A 20,888-nucleotide genomic window follows, 5' to 3' on the forward strand; every position below is an offset into this window, starting at 1 on the left:
CTGGCTCACCCATTTGGATTTGTATCCCAGAACCTCTCTGTCTGGCTGTCTGTCAGAACCTTTCTGTCTCTCTGCCTGTTTGTGCCTCTTCCGACATGACTCCTTCTCTCTCCCATCCTCCCCCCTTCCTTCATTCATTCACTCAGTCACTGACTGCCTCTGCTCCCTCTCTTCTTCTCTCTCCCATCCTCCCACTTTCCTTCCTTCATTCACTCACTGACTGCCTCTGCTCCCTCCCTTCTTCTCCCTGGCTTCCTTGTCTCCCACGTTGGCAGGAATAGCTCCAGCCCAGATGAACTTCTAAATATACTGCTGCTTATGTAAGACAGGTTATGTGACTGCGAGAATAGAAATTCATTCATTAATGATTTTTTTTCGCCTTCTGTGTTTTTTTATTTTTATTTTTTATTTTCTTTGTTGCGATGATCACCCTTCCTGTGAAGTAATGGTATTGATGTAGCAGTCAGTGCTATTAATAAAGCAGAATAGCCCTGTGACTATGGCTGGCTGGGCCAGCGAGGGGAAGATGGATTATTAGCCACGTCTCCACTCAGCTGTGATTATAATGCTGATTGAATACTAAGTAATTGTACCACCGGTAGCGGCGGGTTATTGATGTTGTAAATCTCCTCGTATTTCTTCCAGCCGCTCAGAATGTGATGCACTCTCGAATGATGACCAGCGCTGCTCCAGAACACAAAGCACATTTTGATGCATTGAAGGTGGGCAGGGACGGTCATTAGCATGGGACTGACAGCATTGTTCTGGTTGGTTATTTATTATTTTGTTGCCCACCCCTAATGCCTACCCACCAGGACCAGTTTGAGCCTTCTGGACAACTAATGCGGCGTGTGCTGTTTGCTTTTGTTTTTCACTGTAGCCTGTGATCTTCCAGGATATGCCACTGTCTACCTCACTGTCTCAAAGGAACAAACAAGAAGGGTTTTTAGTGTCGTCTGGAACATCATGTTCCCAGTATGGTCCCTAGGGCATGGTAACAATCACTCCCATTGAACGTAAACTACTGACCTGTTGGTGACTGACCATCATGTGATTGATCTCTTGATAAGTGCTGGGTATGCTGTCTGTTTAGAAACCTTACTCACAATCTGCTTGTCACTTGAGGTTTAAGAAAGCTGCTCTGTTGCCCTGATATTCAGTTTCAGATAACCTGCAGATTATTTCGAGCTAGGTTGATGAATTTCCTTTAGAAAGATAGATACTTTATTTATCCTGAGGGAAATGTAGGACATCCAGTAGCTTACAAGTACAACTCACAAATAGTATTGAGACATACTAAACAGTAAAAAAAACTAAGTTGCAAAAGGCAGACAAAATATATAAATTATCACTCGTAGAATGGCATCTGATGAGGGAGAATGTGTGAGATTGTGTGAAGATGCTTATGCATTCATTCACTAAGTCATGCATTGTAGCATTTACAGCACGTCAGAAAATAATCTGGTATCTGATTTGGGGATGTAATTTAAATGGAAATGGCAGTTAATTCTTTGCCTCTCGGTAGGATATAGGCCAAAGCACAGGAGGAGAGCCTGAGAGTTAGGGTCGTGAGTGTGTGTGTGTGTGTGAGAGAAAGAGAGAGAGAGGGAGAGGGAGAGAGAGATATAGACTGGAAGCCAGCGAGTCTAGTTGCTCAGTTGAGACAAACAAAAAAATCCAGTCCCCTCCCCAACCCCACAACGGGGGTGTGGTGGGAATGTCGCCTAAATTAATGGATCAGTCCATGGGTGTGTACAGTAGTGTGTTTGGTCCAATCCCCCAGCCCTTTAGTGCGCTGCTATTTCTCAGACACCTTTTTTTAGAATCAATCTTTTAAAACTGCTCCGTGATGGACTGTTTTGGATCCCGGTGTGACCTCATTTTGGACACGATTTTATATTTCACTGCTGCTAAACTTCAAAATAACACCATGTGGAATGTCAGAGCAGACACGCTGGCCACGCTCTCAGGGAAGTTCATGGGTCCATGAAGGCAAGCACAGCACTACGTTGACACAGAAATGACGGTTTAGATTACAGAGGGGAGCTCAAAAGCCCCCACTGTTGTGCCAGCTCTATATCTGTGTGTGTGTGTGTGTGTGTGTGTGTGTGTGTGTGTGTGTGTGTGTGTGTGTGTGTGTGTGTGTGTGTGTGTGTGTGTGTGTGTGTGTGTGTGTGTGTGTGTGTGAGAGTGTGTGTGTGAGAGTGTGTGTGTGAGTCGCGCCATTCACACTGAACTGAGTGTGTGCCCTCCGGTGCTGGAGCTCATATCTAAAACCCTGCTGCCAACAGGGACATGAAATTAGCATCCCTGTGCCCTCTGAGTGCTTGCGCTCGGAAGAGGCATTAACTGTCACATCTGGACCCGCCGCACTCATGTAATTCCCTCCCTCTAACTGGGTTAATGATGATTGACCTTGGAATTAATCGCAGTGTCATTTCATACACTGGTTAAAAGTGGCATATTTAAGAATTTTTAGACCCGTTTTTTTCGATGAACATAAAAATATAAAACCATGATCCCAGACAGCATAGAACAGGCCCCTTATTAATTACCCCTGAGGCATCTGCACTTAACTCCAGTTAAGGAAGCCTGATGTCACGTTTCACACCCAGGCAGCCGTATTTGAATAGCATGGCCGTTTCTTTTGCATGTGACCTTGGCTTCACCTTTTAGCTTGATGTGTGTATTGTGTCTTCTATGGTGCCACGTGTGAGTGTGCGTGTGTGTGTGTGTGAGTGTGTGCATGTGTGTGTGTGTGTGTGTGTGTGTGTGTGTGTGTGTGTGTGTGTGTGTGTGTGGCCTTGGGGGCACACTCTCGTCTCAGCTCTACAGTAACTGTTACTGGCCCTGCTGACCTGACCCTTAATTAGTGGGCCAGCAGTGTTCCTGCTGAGAGGTAGCTGTGTGTGGCTCCCAGTGCTGGGCTTTGGGGACCAGGATCAAAGGCTCTGGAGAGGAGAGGAGAGGAGAGGAGGGGGAGATTGGATTACCATCATTGTTTCTTTTTGGAGATCATCACCCTCCTGCCCATTCTGCACGCAGATGAATTATTAACTTGGCCCTTTGGCAGGAGCTGGGCTTTGTTAGTTCTGTGGTTGGAGAGTAACCTGCAGCTTGATATCTCTATCTGTGTTCACTTGTGCAGCTGCTGTGGTTTCTATGTCATTTCTATGTTGCATTTAGATTTCTTAGAAAAACTGAAATAAAATGGTTCAAAACAAATTATAAAGATATCAGTCACGGCTATGTGAAAAGTACTGATACCGTCAGTATGGAATGTGGGTGAAATTGTCCAGATTCTTCATTCTGCAATGGAATGCATTGGGTGGTTCTAAGTCCAACAGCACCCCCTGAATGCCTAATTTGTTCCTGTTTGTTGCACTGTGTCAGCTGCTGGGAGGGAGGGTCCCAGCTAACTCAAGAGCCTGGCAACTGTAACCATGGGGCAGAGATAGCTTGGCTTGGTCACTGGGCTGTGTAAACTGACTGAAGCGGAGGCAGAGGGGGAGTAGCGTGTGTGTGTGTGTGTGTGTGTGTGTGTGTGTGTGTGTGTGTGTGTGTGTGTGTGTGTGTGTGTGTGTGTGTGTATGTGTGTGTGTGTGTGTCTGTGTGTGTGTGTGTGTGTCTGTGTGTGTGTGTGTGTGTGCGCCTGTGTGTGTGTGTGTGTGTGTGTGTGTGTGTGTGTGTGTATCTGTCTGTCTCTGTGTGTGTGTTTCCATGTGTGTGTGTTTCCGAATGAGACAGAGCGGGTGAGGGAGAAAATAAATTGGGGGAAGGGGTTGCAATGAACGAGCAGCTGGAGGAGGGAGGGATCCAGAGATAGAAACCTTTTGATAATTTTTGAAAAGGAAATCCATTCCATTTTTAGCACCAAGAGGAGGGAAATGGGGTGAGTGGGGGGTTATAAGAAAAGAGTGATGGGGGAGGTGGAGGAGTGAGGAGAGAGGGAGACAGGACCTCAGGTGCAGCCACAAGCAGAGGGCGGGGAGAGGGAGCGCATGAGAGAGGGAGGGAGGGAGTGGGAGAGATTCAGAGAGAGAGGCAGTAGTGCACGGCAGTCGCAGCATCTCTTTCTCAGTGCGTGGACGGTGAGGGGCTGCTCCTCTCCTCTACGCTCATCTGCTTTCATTTACTGCTTTCTGTTCGTCCTTTAGGACGCCCTCTTGTCCTCTAATGGTACACACAGATTTTTGCAAATGACTGTGAGGGTATCAGTAGCTTCTACTCAAGAGCAGCGGTCGTTGGCATGAGCGGATTTGATTTGGGTTGTAGCCTGCAGAGGAAGAGTTTGCGAAGCCGCACTACTAGACTCTTCTGTTTTTGTTTGTTTGTTCCTTTTGTGGTTTGTTGCTGGCCATGATCAGGATAAAGAGACAAACTGAAGTCAAAGCAGGACACTTGACACAAAGCGGATTTACCACCAGAACCTGATGGACGTAAGAGAACAGTTCTGTCTTTCTCTCTTCAGCTGGTAAAGATAAGTGGACGCCCTATGACATTTGTGTTTTTCTTTTATCTTTTTTGTATTCGCCGCTGAGGGAAAGGGCACCGGGGGCAAAGAACACAAACAAGTTTTGTATGTTTGCGGTGAACAATCAGATGGGAGGTTGCAGATTCTCCCTCCGCAGACACAGAGGCAGGCTTTCAGGCAGGATTTGAAAGGGGACACTCTTCAGATAAGCACTGTGGTGCTGACACGGCGGTTCATCCTGCCACTTTCCATTCACCCGGCCGGCTGAAAGACCACACAGATGAGGTGGTGACTCCACGAGCCCTTCCCTCCTGACACCCCCTTCCCTCGGGAATGTGAGCCCTTCTCTCCTGTCTCCTACCAGCGTGCCAAAGCAGAGTTTATGAGGAGTAAATGGACCAAAGCCTCCACTGTGGCAAACTTAATATGATCGCAGAAATTGTTGATCCATTCAGTTTCAGCTGCTCTGTTCTGCTTCACCGGCGAGAGACACAGTAAACACGGTAGCTGGTGCGATCTGCAGAGTGGGAGCTTTGAGACGCGCGCACACTCACATCACACACACACACACACACACACACACGAACACACACACACACACACACACACACACACACACACACACACACACACACACACACACACACACACACACACACACACACACAGTGCTCTGTGTTTATTCAGAGTGTGTCTGTGTTTTGATATGGACAAAAGCGAGCACACAGGGTGTACAGACAGTGACTACGTTTGGGGGGAAAAAAAGACACAGTGAATGAAAGCTACAAATCCAGGGATCTATTGATTGCAGTGCAAGTTTGCCGTTGCAACCAAATACATGTCTTAGGGAAAAAAAAGCAGATGCTTTTAAAACCATACACTAAGTAATGTTTTTAGTTGGTGTTAGTCATCTTCTCTTCTGAAGAAATAGAATGGTGTTCTCAATGCCTCACTGTGTTTAGCCCAGTGCAGGTCAGCATCAGTGGAATTGTGCTTTTCTGGGGACTCAGTCCCTTTCTTCCTCCCCCTCTCGTGCTGACGGCTGACTGGCCCTGCTGGGCTGCCCTTGCGAGGTCGAGCACAGCTCTCCAAGAGCAGCAGCGGCAGCAGCAGCATTCATTAGGATCAGATGAATCCACAGCCTGACAGGAGCAGGGGTGGGTAGCCTGGATAGGCGGAGGCCACTGGAGACACACGACTGACTCTTCTCTGTGATGGCTGTCTTGACTGATCTTCACTGGACTGCAGCAGTGACTTTGTTTGCGCTGGAAATCTCTTTTGATCAACAGTCAGCAACCCAACCCACGTAGCTTTCAAGAATGACTGACTGGAAGAATCGAGGTGCTCCTCCATTCTCTTCGCTCTTCTGTTTTTGTCTCCCCCTGAGGTCGGCATTGATTTTTGTCATTGTTCAATTGATTGAGCCCCAGCTATGTGAGTGAGGGAGAAGATTGAGCTGTTTGCTAAAAAAGATTACCCGACAAGGACAGATCTTTCTCCAGTTACTTGCCACCTAAACAAACTGTGTGTCAGAGTGAGTGTGTGTCTAGCCCAGCACAAACTAAGTCAGCCTCCAGGGGCAGGACAAGGCCAACCTCCACAACAATGAACCAGTCAGGACTTGTCGAACTGGCGCCAACTGAAAATGGCAGCATTGTTCGAGCCGTCGGCATCGGCCTAAACCACTCATGTCCACTGGGATGGGGCTTGATCGAGGGTGCAGAGGCCTGTGTATTGGAAACTGCTGTCATCGTGCTACTGACTGTTCTCATCATTGCTGGCAACGTGACGGTCATCTTCGTGTTCCACTGTGCCCCATTGCTCCACCACTACACCACAAGCTACTTCATCCAGACCATGGCCTACGCTGACCTGCTGGTGGGGCTGAGCTGCCTAGTGCCCACCCTCTCCCTGCTGCACCACCCAACAGGCGTCACGGAGCCCCTCACCTGCCAGGTGTTCAGCTACGTCATCTCTGTGCTCAAGAGTGTCTCTATGGCATGTCTGGCGGGAATAAGTGTCGACCGGTACCTCGCCATTACCAAGCCGCTGTCCTACAACCAGCTGGTGACGCCGTGTCGGCTGCGTGGCTGCATCGCACTGATATGGCTTTACTCCTGCGCTGTGTTTCTGCCCTCTTTCTTTGGTTGGGGAAAGCCGGGTTACCACGGAGACATCTTCGAGTGGTGTGCCCAAGCGTGGCCTACCTCGGCACTCTTCACAGGCTTCGTGGTGTGCCTGCTCTACGCCCCTGCTGCCCTGGTGGTCTGCTTCACATACTTCCACATCTTCCGTATTTGCCAGCAGCACAACCGTGAGATAAATGAGCGCCGTGCACGCTTCCCCAGCCAGGAGATGGAGCCCGGGGGAGAGGGGGGTAACGGTGGCAGCAGGGGACAGCACGCAGGTCATGGACCGGACAGACGCTACGCCATGGTTCTCTTTAGAATCACAAGTGTCTTTTATGCTCTCTGGCTGCCCTATATCATTTACTTTCTCTTAGAAAGCTCACATGTGCTGGACAGCCCAGCTCTTTCCTTTATCACCACCTGGCTCGCCATTAGCAACAGCTTCTGTAACTGCGTCATCTACAGCCTCTCCAACAGTGTGTTCCGCCTGGGCATGCGTCGCCTATCACAAACACTATGCTCCTTCAGCCGCTGTGCAGATGATGGAAAGGAGTTTGGAGAACCTAAACCCAGGAAGAGAGCCAACTCCTGCTCCATCTGAGAAGTCTGGGAAGCTGGAAAGTCTGGAGAAATAGATCCTACGGAAGAGTTTGAGAAGTAATTCAAGCTGCTAAATGTCAAGGTCATTCCAGCCGCTCCAAAGAAGAAGATTTTTGCTCTAAGGTTTTGTTGGGGATGGTCTGCATCTGCCAATTCCACACCTGTTCTTAACCGCAGTTTTGCATGAAGCACATTTTGTTGGTATTGATGTCAGTAAAAGTGTCACCACATCCACTGGACAAAATGGCCTCTTTTCTGCTCTGTGTAAATAACTATGGCAGCAGGTGACCATGACCAGTTGGACAGGCAATCATTTCCAGTCTCCACGGTCAACAGGATGTTAGCAAACACAACAAGGGAAGGTCATACACTTGGGTCAGGCCCAAACAGTATAAACGGTCAACTTTAAGGCCTTTGACAACTTGTATCATAAAGTTGATGACAAAGCTAGGGTTAATGCATGCAGATATAAAGACCTTGTTCAGTACAGTGGAGTGGTTGGTTTTGACCTTCCCCAGCATTCTATTACGGATACTCCAAGAAAGCTGCTCCAGCCTTGTTCTGGAAGGCACCGGTGCAGTTTATGTCAATAGCCTCGCCCAGCTTTGTATCCACATCACTGGTCAATATCATTCCCTCTGCAGGATTTTGTAGCGGATGCACATGTACAGATCTGCATATGAACAGATCTAGCAGTGGTAGGGATGCATGTGTAGAAAAGTTGGCAAACCGTTGAGGTCTGAGAAAATATTATCCATCTGGATTCGTCAGATAGCCCTTACAGCCGTAGGTTTTTTTTTATATTCCTGTGTTTTGACTCATCCTGTGTTTCAATGAATGGACCACAACCATGAGAACATAGCTGATAGAATAGCTCCATTGAGACTGCAAGTTTGTCATTCTGTGCATATGCTGCCTGTGGATTCTTGTTCCCTCAGTGAAGGTGATGCGACAGTCACACAGATTTTTTGACATGGCCTGTGCTAACTGGTCTGAGCTCACTCACCCTATACTGTCTCATCCTGTACCCTCTCAACTGTTTGCTATGAGATCCATTTGCCTGCAGTCTGTGAGTCAGTGTCACAGAATTGAGCAGATTTAGTTTTGCTTTGTCAAACTGACTTTCAAGTTCACAGAAGAGGCATTGTGCTTCATGTCGCTATAACTCATTTTTTCTTGTATTTCCCACCTGGAAATCCTCAGTTGGCTGTTAGCTTTGCATTGCAGTTTGGTCTGTATTGTATATGTGCCTAACATGATTTTAGTGCTACTTCCTGCTTTGTGTGTATGAAGCGTCATGCATTCTATTGTGGCATGACAATTTTTGTGTGTCTCAACCCAGCCACGAATTTAAGCGATGTCATTGGCTGGCCTCAAACCAGTGTGGATGCCTCTCAGAAGCCTCTTGACAGGGGCCTTTCACGTGAACTCAGAAGAATGGGTTTCTTATGTGCTTTAAAGTGCTTTTTAAATGTATTTTTCCTATTTGTTTTTTCTTATCAAAGTCATTATTTTGGTAAAAAGAACACATATTTGATTTATACTCTGTGGATTTTGCTGCTTAATCAACAACTTGACTAGAAGAAAAAAAGAAATAGCCTCTTATTCCGTGTTTTTATAGAAATCTACAGTTTGTGCATCTGTTCATTCTTAGACAGATGAGATCATGTGTGGCATTTTTGGCTCAATCCAAGAATTGGGCGGTTGAACACATTAAAGAACTTCTGATAAAAAGGAACCTTAACGATTAGAGGACAGGTTTTTCAGTTTAGTTTCCTTGTACAGATAGAAAATGTGATACCTCTTTTGTTTTTATTAAATTAACACTTTGAAAATGCTCCAGGTTTTGAACTAGTGATCTAATGACAGTTTGAGTGCTTGTCAAATAAGTTGTACATTGCAATCAGTTAACCGAGGTCTCACATTGCATTCATCCACTGGCGGGTTAGGGTTAGGTTAGGTTGTGGAACCTTGTAGAATAGGATCTTTTATTTAAGAACACTGTGCTCTTCTCTGAGTTCGTGGATATATTTCGTGAAACTTTTCCACCAAAGAAAATAATCGAAAATGACAAAACTGATTTTGGTGAGAAAACTGATTAAGTGACGTGCAAAAGAAGCAAAGTGCATTGATTAGAATATCTTTTTTATGTCCTGAAAATGAAGAAAATAAATTATGTGTATTTATTTATTTGACTGTTTTTAAAATGGATATGGTATTGTGAAATAGGAGTACATTTGTGTACCTGTGTTCACTTCGCTGTACAGCCAATGTATGTTCTAACAGAAACAATCTGACACAATCTCTGTCAATCATGGCACATTCCTGTGTGTATACTGAACTAGACTGCTGCTGTAACTGTAGGGTAAGCTGTCCTTTTGACTAGGATAAAAAACAATAAATGACACAGTATATATTTTTTTATTTCTGAGATTTTGTGAAAGGTAATGGTTATTGCTGTTGCTGCCAATACAATAAAAGTGAACAACTGGAAAGATATGACTATCTATTTCTTAGATACCCTGGAACTAAATAATTCCTTCTTATCAAATGAGGTTCTGTAATGAAAACAGTCTTGTAGTACTAGTATGAACAATACTTATGACAGGGCTTGGCAGTATGTTTTTTAAGGTAGAACGATATATTTTCATATGAGCTCCAGGAGGAGCTGATTCTTTTTAAATGGATATAGTCTAATGTTCGTTACATAACCCGTTTCTGCCGTAGAGCCGTGCCTCCTCTCTCTCACGCTCTCCATGCAACCCAGCCCCCACTCTCCCTTTGCTTCTGCACAGTGTTGCCAAGTTAGCAACTTTGTCGTTAGATTTAGTGACTTTTTGACCTGCCCTAGCACCTAAAAATCCTGTTTAGTGACTCACGACATATTTGGTGACTTCTGGCAAGTTTGGCGACCCCTGTTTTTCTCATCAAGCAACGGCAAAACCCTTCACCGATGTGTAAATAATGCCATGTTTACCTTTCCTTTGCATTTTGCTTATAGCGTTACCCACATTCATGAAAGTAATGATGTACCTATGTAGCATCAGTGCCTTTAATTATATGGCAGCGGATATTCAATGTCAATGCAGTCCTAGAGGTCGGCCACAAACCTGTGCTTTGCCTGTGATTTCTCTGTGGTCTAAACTCATGAAAACTCTGAATGTACTAAAAGATAAGCAAGCTGTGATCTGAAGAAGAGAGAGTTGGAAATATTTTATTATTTTTAAAATTTAAGATTTGCCTATTTTTAAGATACAAATTCTATGTAGGTGTTTTAAACCGTTCTGATTGGGTCATGAGTTCTCATTAACAGGTCAAAATGAACCTAGTCTTGCATCCAAAGCCAAACATCTCTAGCACTATTCACATCAAATGACAATGGGCCTCATTCTCGACAGCAGTTCGGAAGACTTTCCGAAGGATTTCAGAAGGAACTCCACTTCAGAAACATTTATGAAAACATTTGCATTCTCGTTAGTTTTTTCTTCTGTGCTTTCTTCTGAACTTCAGACAACTTTCAGAACTCGAAATAGCAGTTGTAACTCTACCGGAATCTTCTCAAATGGGATTCCACGGGCCATCTTGTGGTTATTTGAGGAATCGCGTTGAGGAATGACATTTGAAAAAACTCTGTATTACAGTAAAAGGGTTAACGGTTGAATTTGTGAGAACCCGTTGGTGATTGCGTTCATGATCAAATACGAGAATATTTGTATCATTAACAATTACGTTTTACATTTATAGTCATAATTATACGAGGTAGTATTTATTGTTACACTAGGTCTACATCATGGCTCGTAGCTTGACTGTTCTCTCCCTTATACGTCACTTTGGACAAAGGCCGCGTCTGCTAAGTGACTGAATGTGAATGACATGAACACTGCAAATGTAAGTGAATAAATAAATAAACACTAAACCCAATCTCCAAATATCGAAACATGAATTCATTGCAATTTATAGTCCTATTAGGGACCGGTCTTCACACCTATGGTGACTATTTTTCGATTTAAAAAAAAATAAGTGATTAATTAAATGTGTTTTACGGACTTCTGACGTTCAACGTAATACAATATCTCCACCTTATTAATGAACACCTGTTACGAGGTGGATTCGGGAGATTGCGACAGCACACGTTTCTAAAATTGCGTCTCCTAATAAGGAGCTGGCAGGGCGTGTATGTATGCAAATCCACTTTCACGAGAACGCGCATCAACCTAAGAAACTAATCGGAAGGAACCCAGCTGAGAAGACTTCGGCTGCTTAGGAACACATTTTCAACCGTGCGGGAATGCAGCGGAAGCGTTTCTCTTACGTTGTTTTTGCGAAGTCGTGTAAGAAACATTTCTGAAGAATTACAGAAAAAGGTCGAGAATGAGGCCCATTGTTGCTTACTCTAGTGTTGAATAGTACATGTTTAGCTAGCCAGCTAACAGCTTCCTGGTACCATTCGCCTACAAGTTGCTTGTTGATACAGTCTTCCTCTCTATTCCCGATGCAAAACTGCTCAAATCCTATATTGTAGCCATCTCTCTTATGTCAACTATCGACTCAATATTGTGATGGAAGGGGCCACAGTTCTCACATCAGGAAGGGAATAATGCTGTGCACACAACATCAACTAACCGAGTCAATGTAGACGTATAAAAAGTCGTGTAGATAGCTTAATTCACATAAAATATTTCCCACTAACAGGCTCCCAACACGCCGCCATCTTGGTTTGATTTTTTTTTGGAGTGCGCACTGATATGGAACGCTCAGGTAAATGTAAACAGGTGGTACAGTTACTTTATCGCTGATTAAAGCACACCCCGTGACTCACTCTCAGAATGCTTGATTTCATCTACCCGTGTTATAACATTAACTTAAAACATATTATGCATATAATGTAAATGCTGAAAATAGGTCCATTATTTAAAAAAATATATAATCTGGAATCAAAACCTATATGCACCATTACATTTATTTTGATGAGTCTCTTTTAATTAAAGTTTTTATGTGTTTATATTGTGTGTTTAGTGTGTGACATCGAGGTGTATAATATGTATTGCCATTCAGCCTTAAAATAGTGAGATATGATTTTTGGTCCAAATCTCTCAGCCCTAACTCTCAATCCTAATTTGGTTAAGAGCATATGCACAGAGAGAGTGATCATTGACTGCATTCGGCTAGTTGTATTAAGTAACACAGTAGGATTAGCTCATTGTATGAGCACTGTTCTGTTGTGAAATGGGTATTTGTACACAATGACAGCTCATGGGTCACATGAGGTCAGCTTAATAATTATTTTAAAAGGCACGTTGAGGTCAGCATGTTAGGAGGCTGATCTGATCTCATTTGATGATCAGCTGGTTCAGGTTTGGAGAGCTTGAGTGGTATGTGTGTCTACCCACACCACACCCTAGCCCTGCCGGCTAAAAGGTTTTTACAGCTAAGGTGCTGTGTATCGTGGGTTTCAGACACTCACACACACACACACACACACACACACACACACACACACACACACACACACACACACACACACACACACACACACACACACACACACACACACACACACACACACACACAGCAGGGTCTGCACTCTGTGGCGGGTTTTTAAAAAGGTTAGTGCAATCCTCAGAAGGCAAATGAAATGTGTTCCGTCTGAGAGAAATGAAACAAAGTGACCTTTTTGAAATCTAATGAACCCATCAACTGTTCTCCATGATCACGGGAGGTTGCAAACCCTGATTATGCATACATACCCTCCCGAGCAACCTTGGATGTCATGAACTCTCGCTTTCCTGAGGGATAGTTTTACCAAACTGTCCATTTTAGATCCAAATGCTTGTTGGATGGTGGTTTTTCATATTTCAGGATAGGTCTGATGGCATCCACAGTCATTGGTGCCATCCATAGCCGTGTGTTCCTTCACCTGTGTGATCCCAGACAACAAAAGTAGCCTTCATGCGGTGACCTGCAGGTATGGACAGTGCCAAAGGGGAGTCCAAATGGAGCTGTGAGTGGGATGAAAGAGTGCCCAGTAATAAGCACAACATCATAATACCCCTTTCACACTTGAACTGAACTCTGATATTCCCCAGACCTTACACCGGGCGCTGGTTTGTGTGGGCACACAGGGGAGGACAACCCAGACATTATGATGCCTGTACCCTTGTAGTCCGTAGAGAACTCAGGTGGGCCCATGTGTGAACAGGGGCAGGAGGTTTTCAGGGTCATTGATGTATTTATCTTTAAATCAACAAAGATGACGGCTTGAAATGTTACTGTAGCGGGAAAAGGAGACTAAATGGTATACCTTGTAGTAGGAATTATTATATGTAGGAATTATTTAATGGTATACCTTGTAAGTCTGAACTTTAATTGAAAGGCAAAATATGTTACCTTGTAACTTAGATTATCGATACTCACCTGAACAATCTCTTGCTTTACAACCAACAAGTTAAACAACATTTAAACAATGGTAAATTGACAGCCAATTTAATGAGACAAAGTATGGTTTCTCTGTAATGATTCAAACGCTTTCAGAATTTTCCCCACTGTTATACAGAGAGATTGCACCAGTTGAACGTAAATTCCATCTTTGCCTGGTTCGAACATAAACAGGCACTACGTTGGAGTTTATGAACTACTAAAATGTAATGGAGTTGCACCACGCAAATAAATAGTTTCAGTGTAACACTAAATTAGAATTTAAATTTCACACCTGTATTTCAGATATTTCAGTGTTTGAACCCTGTTTGTATTTGTTGAAAACCTCATAGGCCTAGTAGATTGAATATCTAACCTTAATACATTTACTTAACATCACCTTGATAATGGGATTAAGTACAGCGGTGATTGAAATAGCCTACTTCTCCTAAAACACAAAGATGTGTATGAATAGCGCAGGTCTAGTAAATAGTCTGTGTAATGTCCAATTGAACTTGTGTGTGAATAGCGCAGGTCTAGTAGCTAGCTTACAAACCAGCTTTCCCTGAGCTAATGTCTAGCCCACTGGTTTAGTTCTGTAACCTGGATTTCCAATACATGACCAGCAACAAGGGCTTGTCTGTCTCCTGGGTCGTCTGTGTGACGTCTACGTATTTTGGTGGAGTTAACGATGTGTACCGACAGTTAGCATACCTAGCTAGGTAGCATTACCATTGGATCTGAATGGCAGTTATGCTAAGCTAGCTGGCTATTCCACCCCCCGGGCCTCTTTGCAAGGCAGAACGATTCGCAGGTCCCATTTCCCATGAGGCTTTGCTCCGACCATTCTACATTCATTTATGAACAAAAAATAAATAAATAAAATCGCTGGCCAATTTGTATTTGTGGTCATGAAAGTTATGTAACGTCTGAATTAGATCAAGATAGGATGCTAAACAAAAATCAGTAGGCTTGATTAATGAGAGTGAGTTCGACACACACCATGAGTGAGATGTAGAGACAACAAGTGTTATATATTGTGGTGGAACTACCGTTAAGTTTAACTGTCGGAGGAGTTGGAGTTTTTCACGGGAGCATGACTTGATTGACATTATTTTTAACTCAATGGGCCGCTCATGAACTTCACACGGCTGCGCAGGGCAGTCTACAGGCTGCTTCTCGTGAGCTCATTGGCCGGCCGGCCGGCCGACCAGGAAATCCACGTTGATGTTGTTAGTAAACAAAGAAGTTGGGAGCACGTCTCCGTCGTCTTTGCGCATGCCCAAGGTAAGGTAAGAGGCATTTTGGTCCATGTAACCACTTACCAACAAGAGCCACTTCCCTTAGAGTTTTTAATACCTACTCGCGAAGACTATTCCGTCAGAGCGGCTCACAAAAAAGACACATGTATACGCAGCTAGAGTTCTTGCTGTGGAACAGTGTTACCTTGACTTAAAAGGAAAGACCATATATGGCCAGTGAAGAAATAGCAGGTGTAGCTCATAGACCAGACCAAGGATGGGCAGGGGCTTCCCACTGTGTCTTCTCCAGTTTGTGCAGCTCAAGTCGCTTTGACTGACAGATTCTTTTTTTGGTGCACACACATCATTCTGGTGTTTTGTTTATTGACTGAAGCCTATCTCTTTACTCCCTTTTTTTTTTTTTAGAGAGAGAAACCCATTTTTACCTTGGCCTGGCATGGTGTCTGTTAGTCCCAAGTTTTCTGCCTATCGGACTATTTGATTGTATTTTGCAAGCAGGCAGTCTGTTATAATGCTTTCAAATCTCAGTCAAAGAAAGTGGAATTTATACAGACGTATAACACATTATATCTTTCTTGACCCACCCTGCACAAATACAGAGTTTTGTGCTCCCTGAGAAGCTAAAGGCAGAACATATTTACGTTGGTGAAATTCTGAAAAGGGGAATGCTTTTTTTTCCTTTTTTGTTCTCTTGCCATTAGCATAGTGTTAAAAATAAAGGCCAGCCCATTAGGCATCAGGTCCTCTTACTTGAATCGTGTCTCGGATTATTTGTTTTTTAATTACCTGTATTTCTTGACGGATATCCAATTAAACAAAATAACAGGTTTTTTTTAGTTTATTCAGCAGTGATATTTTGACAGTTGGAGGTATGTACATTCTTGTTGTCTCTTCCTCTTAAATCATTATGATTCTTGTTGGCCTGTAGGTGTTTTTTGTAGGTGGTTTTCAATGTTATGTTTCTCCTACCCAAAGTCTGCTACATTGAATTTTTTTTTTTTTAAAGTGCTGTGTTTTCTGTGCTGACTATAATACAGAACCCCCCCCCCCCCCCCCCCCCCCCCCACACACACACACACACACACACACTCACACACCAAAAAAACAAATCCACCTCAAGAGCATGTATTTAATTGTATTCACAGGGTTAGTCATACTGTACATTGTGTGGGCTGTTTGAATACGAACATCTCTGTCTCCCCCCACTGTCCTTCCTCATTCTCTCTCTCCTGGCTCTGTGCTGTTAGATATTTGTACTTCCTGCCAGTCTGTCATCCATATTCATGAGTGCAGCCGAGTGGAGCTTACAGTCCGGGGCTGCTGAATATGGATGAATCTTCTCAGTGCTGCACCCGTGTCATCAGTTCCGTTTAATATTAATCTGTGCAGCTACACAAGCCCTCAATAACTCTGCTGTCTTTCCCCACACCCTCGCCCCACACGGCCTCCTGCCTCCTGCCTCCAGAGCAGAGCACCTGCCCCCTCTCTGACTCCTGCTCTCACACAGACATAGAGGTGAGGGGCTCTCGTTGGGGGTTTTCTGTGCTAGAAAGTATGCTTTCTGCCCCTGTTAGCAGCCCGCAGGCACTCTTTGGGTCTGCCCCAGGGGGTGGGATCCCATAAAGAGTGAAATAACTCAACAAAGAAATGTGATGCTCCCTTTTTCAACTCAAATTCATCCATCAAATCCAGATCTGGATCCATTTGTCAACTTAGTGCCGTTGCAGAATATCCTCCATTCTTATGTTGCATTACAACAACTATACACTAGCTCTGTGTGGCTTGTGGGGACTATGCAGTAGTGTCTTTAGACATTAGTTCTGTGGTCCACAGGACACTATACTGCGGAACTATTTATATGTGCGCACACCTGCCATGAGTTGAGTGCTTTTAGTATCCACGGTAAATAATTAAGCAGAGGCAGCCTCAGGTGATACTTGTGGTTCAGTTGCAAAGCCCCGTGTGAGGAGCTGCACGTTGAGGTAAGTGCTGTACTGTGCACGCATCTCTCTCTCTCTCTCTCCACCAGCTCGTCATCTGTCTGTCACGCTGTGTGAAGAGCTAGGGGAGAGCAGATGTATGGCCTGCGGTCTGTTGATGCTGACACTTGCAGACAGCTGTCCATTCTCTGCCCACTCTCTGCCACAAGGCTGGGCGCTTGCCTCATCCAAGACTTTGCCATCTGCCTGTTATAGCATGCTACCATGCAAGAGTGCCGGAAAACTCCTCACACACAAACACACACACACACACACACACACACACACACACACACACACACACACAGGTGTTATAGCATGCTACCATGCAAGAGTGCTGGAGACTCCTCACACACACACACACACACACACACATAGGTGTGCTGATGTGAGGCTGGAAGGGAGAAAGCACTGCAGGTTCTGTGACTATATACTGTATGTCACATTACATTATGTGTTACTGTACTGTGTAAGTCTTTCTCTGGGAGTGTCTAGGCCAGCTCCACCCTGTGATTCATTACAAACACACACCTGTTTCACAGAAAAAAGCTTCCTTTATAATGTGATGGAAATTGCATGATGAAATCAGTTGGCTCCTTCTGGAGTTTTGACTATTGACCTCCTTTGAGAGGAGCTTCTCTGGCTTCTCCTGAATGAAGATGCAGGATTTTTGAGATCATAACCAGGTTCCAGCGCTGGTCTGTAGTACCTAGGGTCAGTCAAGACATTTCCCCAGGTGTTTTCATAGCATCACAGGAAGGCCTTTTTTTAGAAGCAAAGCTTTTAGAGCTAGTCTTTGGCAAGTGACGGCACCCCTGTTTCCTTTCAAATCCCTTGATGCCCCCTCAACACCACTTTATCCATCTCATCTATGGCCCTTCTTTTATCCCTCTTTCTGTATTTCTTCTATCCCCCCTTCTCTACCTATTCATCCTTTCTCTTGCTGAACTCCCACTCCCTATTACAGCTTGTGTGTGTCTTTCACTCTCACTCTAGTTGCTCTATTCTCTCTCTCTCCCTCTCTCTCTCTTGCCCTCCCTCTCTTTCTCCCTAGTCCCATTTCCCTCTACTAAGTACATAGGTGAGTTGGTGGCCCAGGTCCATGTTTGACTGTGGGCCCTTCTATAGGGGCCTCTGTGTGATTGAAATACCATTAGAATTGAGTCAGGGCCCCGAGGCTTGCTGGGTGATATTTCCTGAACTTTCCGTGAGGACGGCAGACTGCACACATGAGAACATGTTGGTCCCTTGTGCTGCTGGCTGCAGCCAGGGCCATTGCCATGCCATTTACCCACCATGAATACCAATGGAATGCCCGCGGGCGTGTGGGGACATGCCTATCTGCCTTCTTCTGAGCCCGAGAGAGAGATCTGTAGAGGAGTATGTGTGAAGTAGTCCACTGGAGTGCAGACCTAGCTTCATTGTGTGACAGCTGTCATCTGCTTCCTTGAGATGCTACTGATCCAAAGAGACAGAAAGACACCATGTAAGGGTAAGAGAGAAACATCCAACCCTGAACTTCTCTTTTTGTTTAGGTCTCTGTGTTCTCTGTGGAGACTCTGTTCATTGTAGACACCAGTGGCCATCTTGACTCTACCCTCTTGCCCAACACCCTTTTTTTTTTTACATTAGATCCCATTCATAATTTATTTTTCCTTTTATCTAAAAGTGTGGCTATTATACAACACATTGCACCACACTCTTTGTGTTGCCCAAAAGGTTATGAATGAATGAATGAATATAAACGTACAGGATTTGAATACCATATGGAGAGAGTGTTTTATATTGTAATTAGTTAGTAGTACTGAGGGTGTCTAGTGATTTTCTTAGTGATAGAAAGGTATCCTTTGCTTCCAGATGTAGGGCTAAGGCTCCAGATGTGTTTCTTTACCAGGAGAGAGGAGAGAAAGGTCAAGCCTGACTGAAGTCATCATAACAGGTATCATGTCTAGTGTTTCTGATATGGTGTCATGCTGTTTTGGATTTGGTGACCACTGACCAGACCAGGAGTCCAAAATCCACATTGTAAATCCACACGTGGGCTCAAGCAACTGGAAGAGAGGTCATGAACTATTCACATGTTTCTGCCTTTGAATACTTGGATATGACAGAGCATGTGCATAAAAACTGATTGGTGCTCCCTCGTCACATCGTCATGGAAACAAAGAGTCTGTCACGGTGATGTTCCACTTCTGATCATTGGTAATTAATTAGGCACACATAGCTTGCTACTTTCCACTGCCAGCTACGCCTCCACTTTACATTCTCTTCAACTGCCTCTCCATCATCAGATTTTCTCTTTTGTTTTGTCTATCTTTCTTACCATTTCATCCCTTCATTCATTTCACTCTTTGCCCCTTTCATCCCCCCCCTCTCTCTCTCTCTCATTCTCTCTCTCTCCCTCTCTCTCTCTCTCTCTCTATCACCCTCTCTGTCTCTCCCTCTCTGTCCCTCTCTCTCTGTCTCTCTCCCCCTCTCTCTCCCTCTCTCTCTCCCTCTCTCTCTCTCTCTCTCTCTCTCTCTCTCTCTCTCTCTCTCTCTCTCCCTCTCTCTTTATCTTTCTCAGTAAGCCCGTTCTGCAATCCCTCAGCAGCCACGTCATCTGAGTCTCTCCATTGTTTTCTCTGAAAAACACAGCTGAGGGATCATGTGTCTCAGCACTAAAAATAGAATGGAGATGGAATAACCAACTAATGCAATTAGTGCCTGAACAAGCAGGTTGCCAAACACACGCTCATGCACATACAAAGAAGCATACGCATGCGCTCTTCCTCTCCCTCTCTTTTCTCTCTCTCTCTCTCTCGCTCTCTCTCTCCTATATATAAGATATATATATACAGCCGCGGAAAAAATTAAGAGACCACTTCAAAATTATCAGTTTCTCTGGTTTTACTATTTATTGGTATGTGTTAAAGTAAAATGTACATTTTTGTTTTATTCTATAACCTACTGGCAACATTCCTACCAAATTTCAAATAAAAATATTGTCATTTAGATCATTTATTTGCAGAAAAATTACAATTGGTCAAAATAGCAAAAAAGATGCAGTGTCTTCAGATCTCGAATAATGCAAAGAAAACAAGCTCATATTCATTTTTAAACTACACAATACTAATGCTTTAACTTAGGAAGAGTTCAGAAATCAATATTTGGTGGAATAACCTTGATTTAAAATCACAACTTTCATGTGTCTTGGCATGCTCCCCACCAGTCTTTCACATTGCCATTGGGTGACTTTATGCTACTCCTGGCGCAAGAATTCAAGCAGCTCGGCTTCTTTTCATGGCTTGTGACCATCCATCTTCCTCTTGATCACATTTCAGAGGTTTTTTATGGGATTCAGGTCTCGAAATTGGGCTGGCCATGACAGGTCCCTGATCTGGTGGTACTCCATCCACACCTTTACTGGCCTGGCTGTGTGGCATGGAGCATCGCCCTGCTGGAAAAAACACTTCTCAGAGTTGGGGAACATTGTCAGAGCAAAAGGAAGCAAGTTTTTCTTCCGGGACAACGTTGTACTTTGCCTGGCTGAGGTTTGTAAAAGACCATAAGGATTGAAAAAGCGGACTGAAGGTCATCTTCTAAGTTCATCTTCTCTGAGTCCAATTTTCAGCTTTGCCCAACACATGGTCGTCTGATGGTTAGAGGGAGACCTGGAGAGGCCTACAAGCCACAGAGTCTTGCACCTACTGTGAAATTGGACTCATCAGAGAAGACGAACTTAGAAGACCCTCCAGTCCGCTTTTTCAATCCTTATGGTCTTTTACAAACCTCAGCCAGGCAAAGTACAACGTTGTCCCGGAAGAAAAACTTGCTTCCTTTTGCTCTGACAATGTTCCCCAACTCTGAGAAGTGTTTTTTCCAGCAGGGCAATGCTCCATGCCACACAGCCAGGCCAGTAAAGGTGTGGATGGAGTACCACCAGATCAGGGACCTGTCATGGCCAGCCCAATTTTGAGACCTGAATCCCATAAAAAACCTCTGAAATGTGATCAAGAGGAAGATGGATGGTCACAAGCCATGAAAAGAA

The 20,888-nt window shown here is 44.3% G+C and overlaps 2 protein-coding genes across 2 annotated transcripts in view; both read left to right on the forward strand.

Annotated features, from left to right (window-relative positions):
• The window catches only part of rabgap1l (RAB GTPase activating protein 1-like), a gene marked incomplete at its 3' end in the record, with an annotated part of 99,903 nt that overhangs the window by 29,187 nt on the left and 49,828 nt on the right, over nucleotides 1-20,888 (forward strand).
• gpr52 (G protein-coupled receptor 52) lies at nucleotides 6,080-7,204 on the forward strand (the record flags this gene model as incomplete). The annotated part of the gene is made up of 1 exon (XM_080832047.1): nucleotides 6,080-7,204. The coding sequence occupies one exon, from the start codon at nucleotides 6,080-6,082 to the stop codon at nucleotides 7,202-7,204; it is 1,125 nt and encodes a 374-aa protein (XP_080688173.1).

This window comes from Sprattus sprattus (assembly GCF_963457725.1).
Source record: "Sprattus sprattus genome assembly, chromosome: 2".
NCBI classification, from domain to species: domain Eukaryota; kingdom Metazoa; phylum Chordata; class Actinopteri; order Clupeiformes; family Clupeidae; genus Sprattus; species Sprattus sprattus.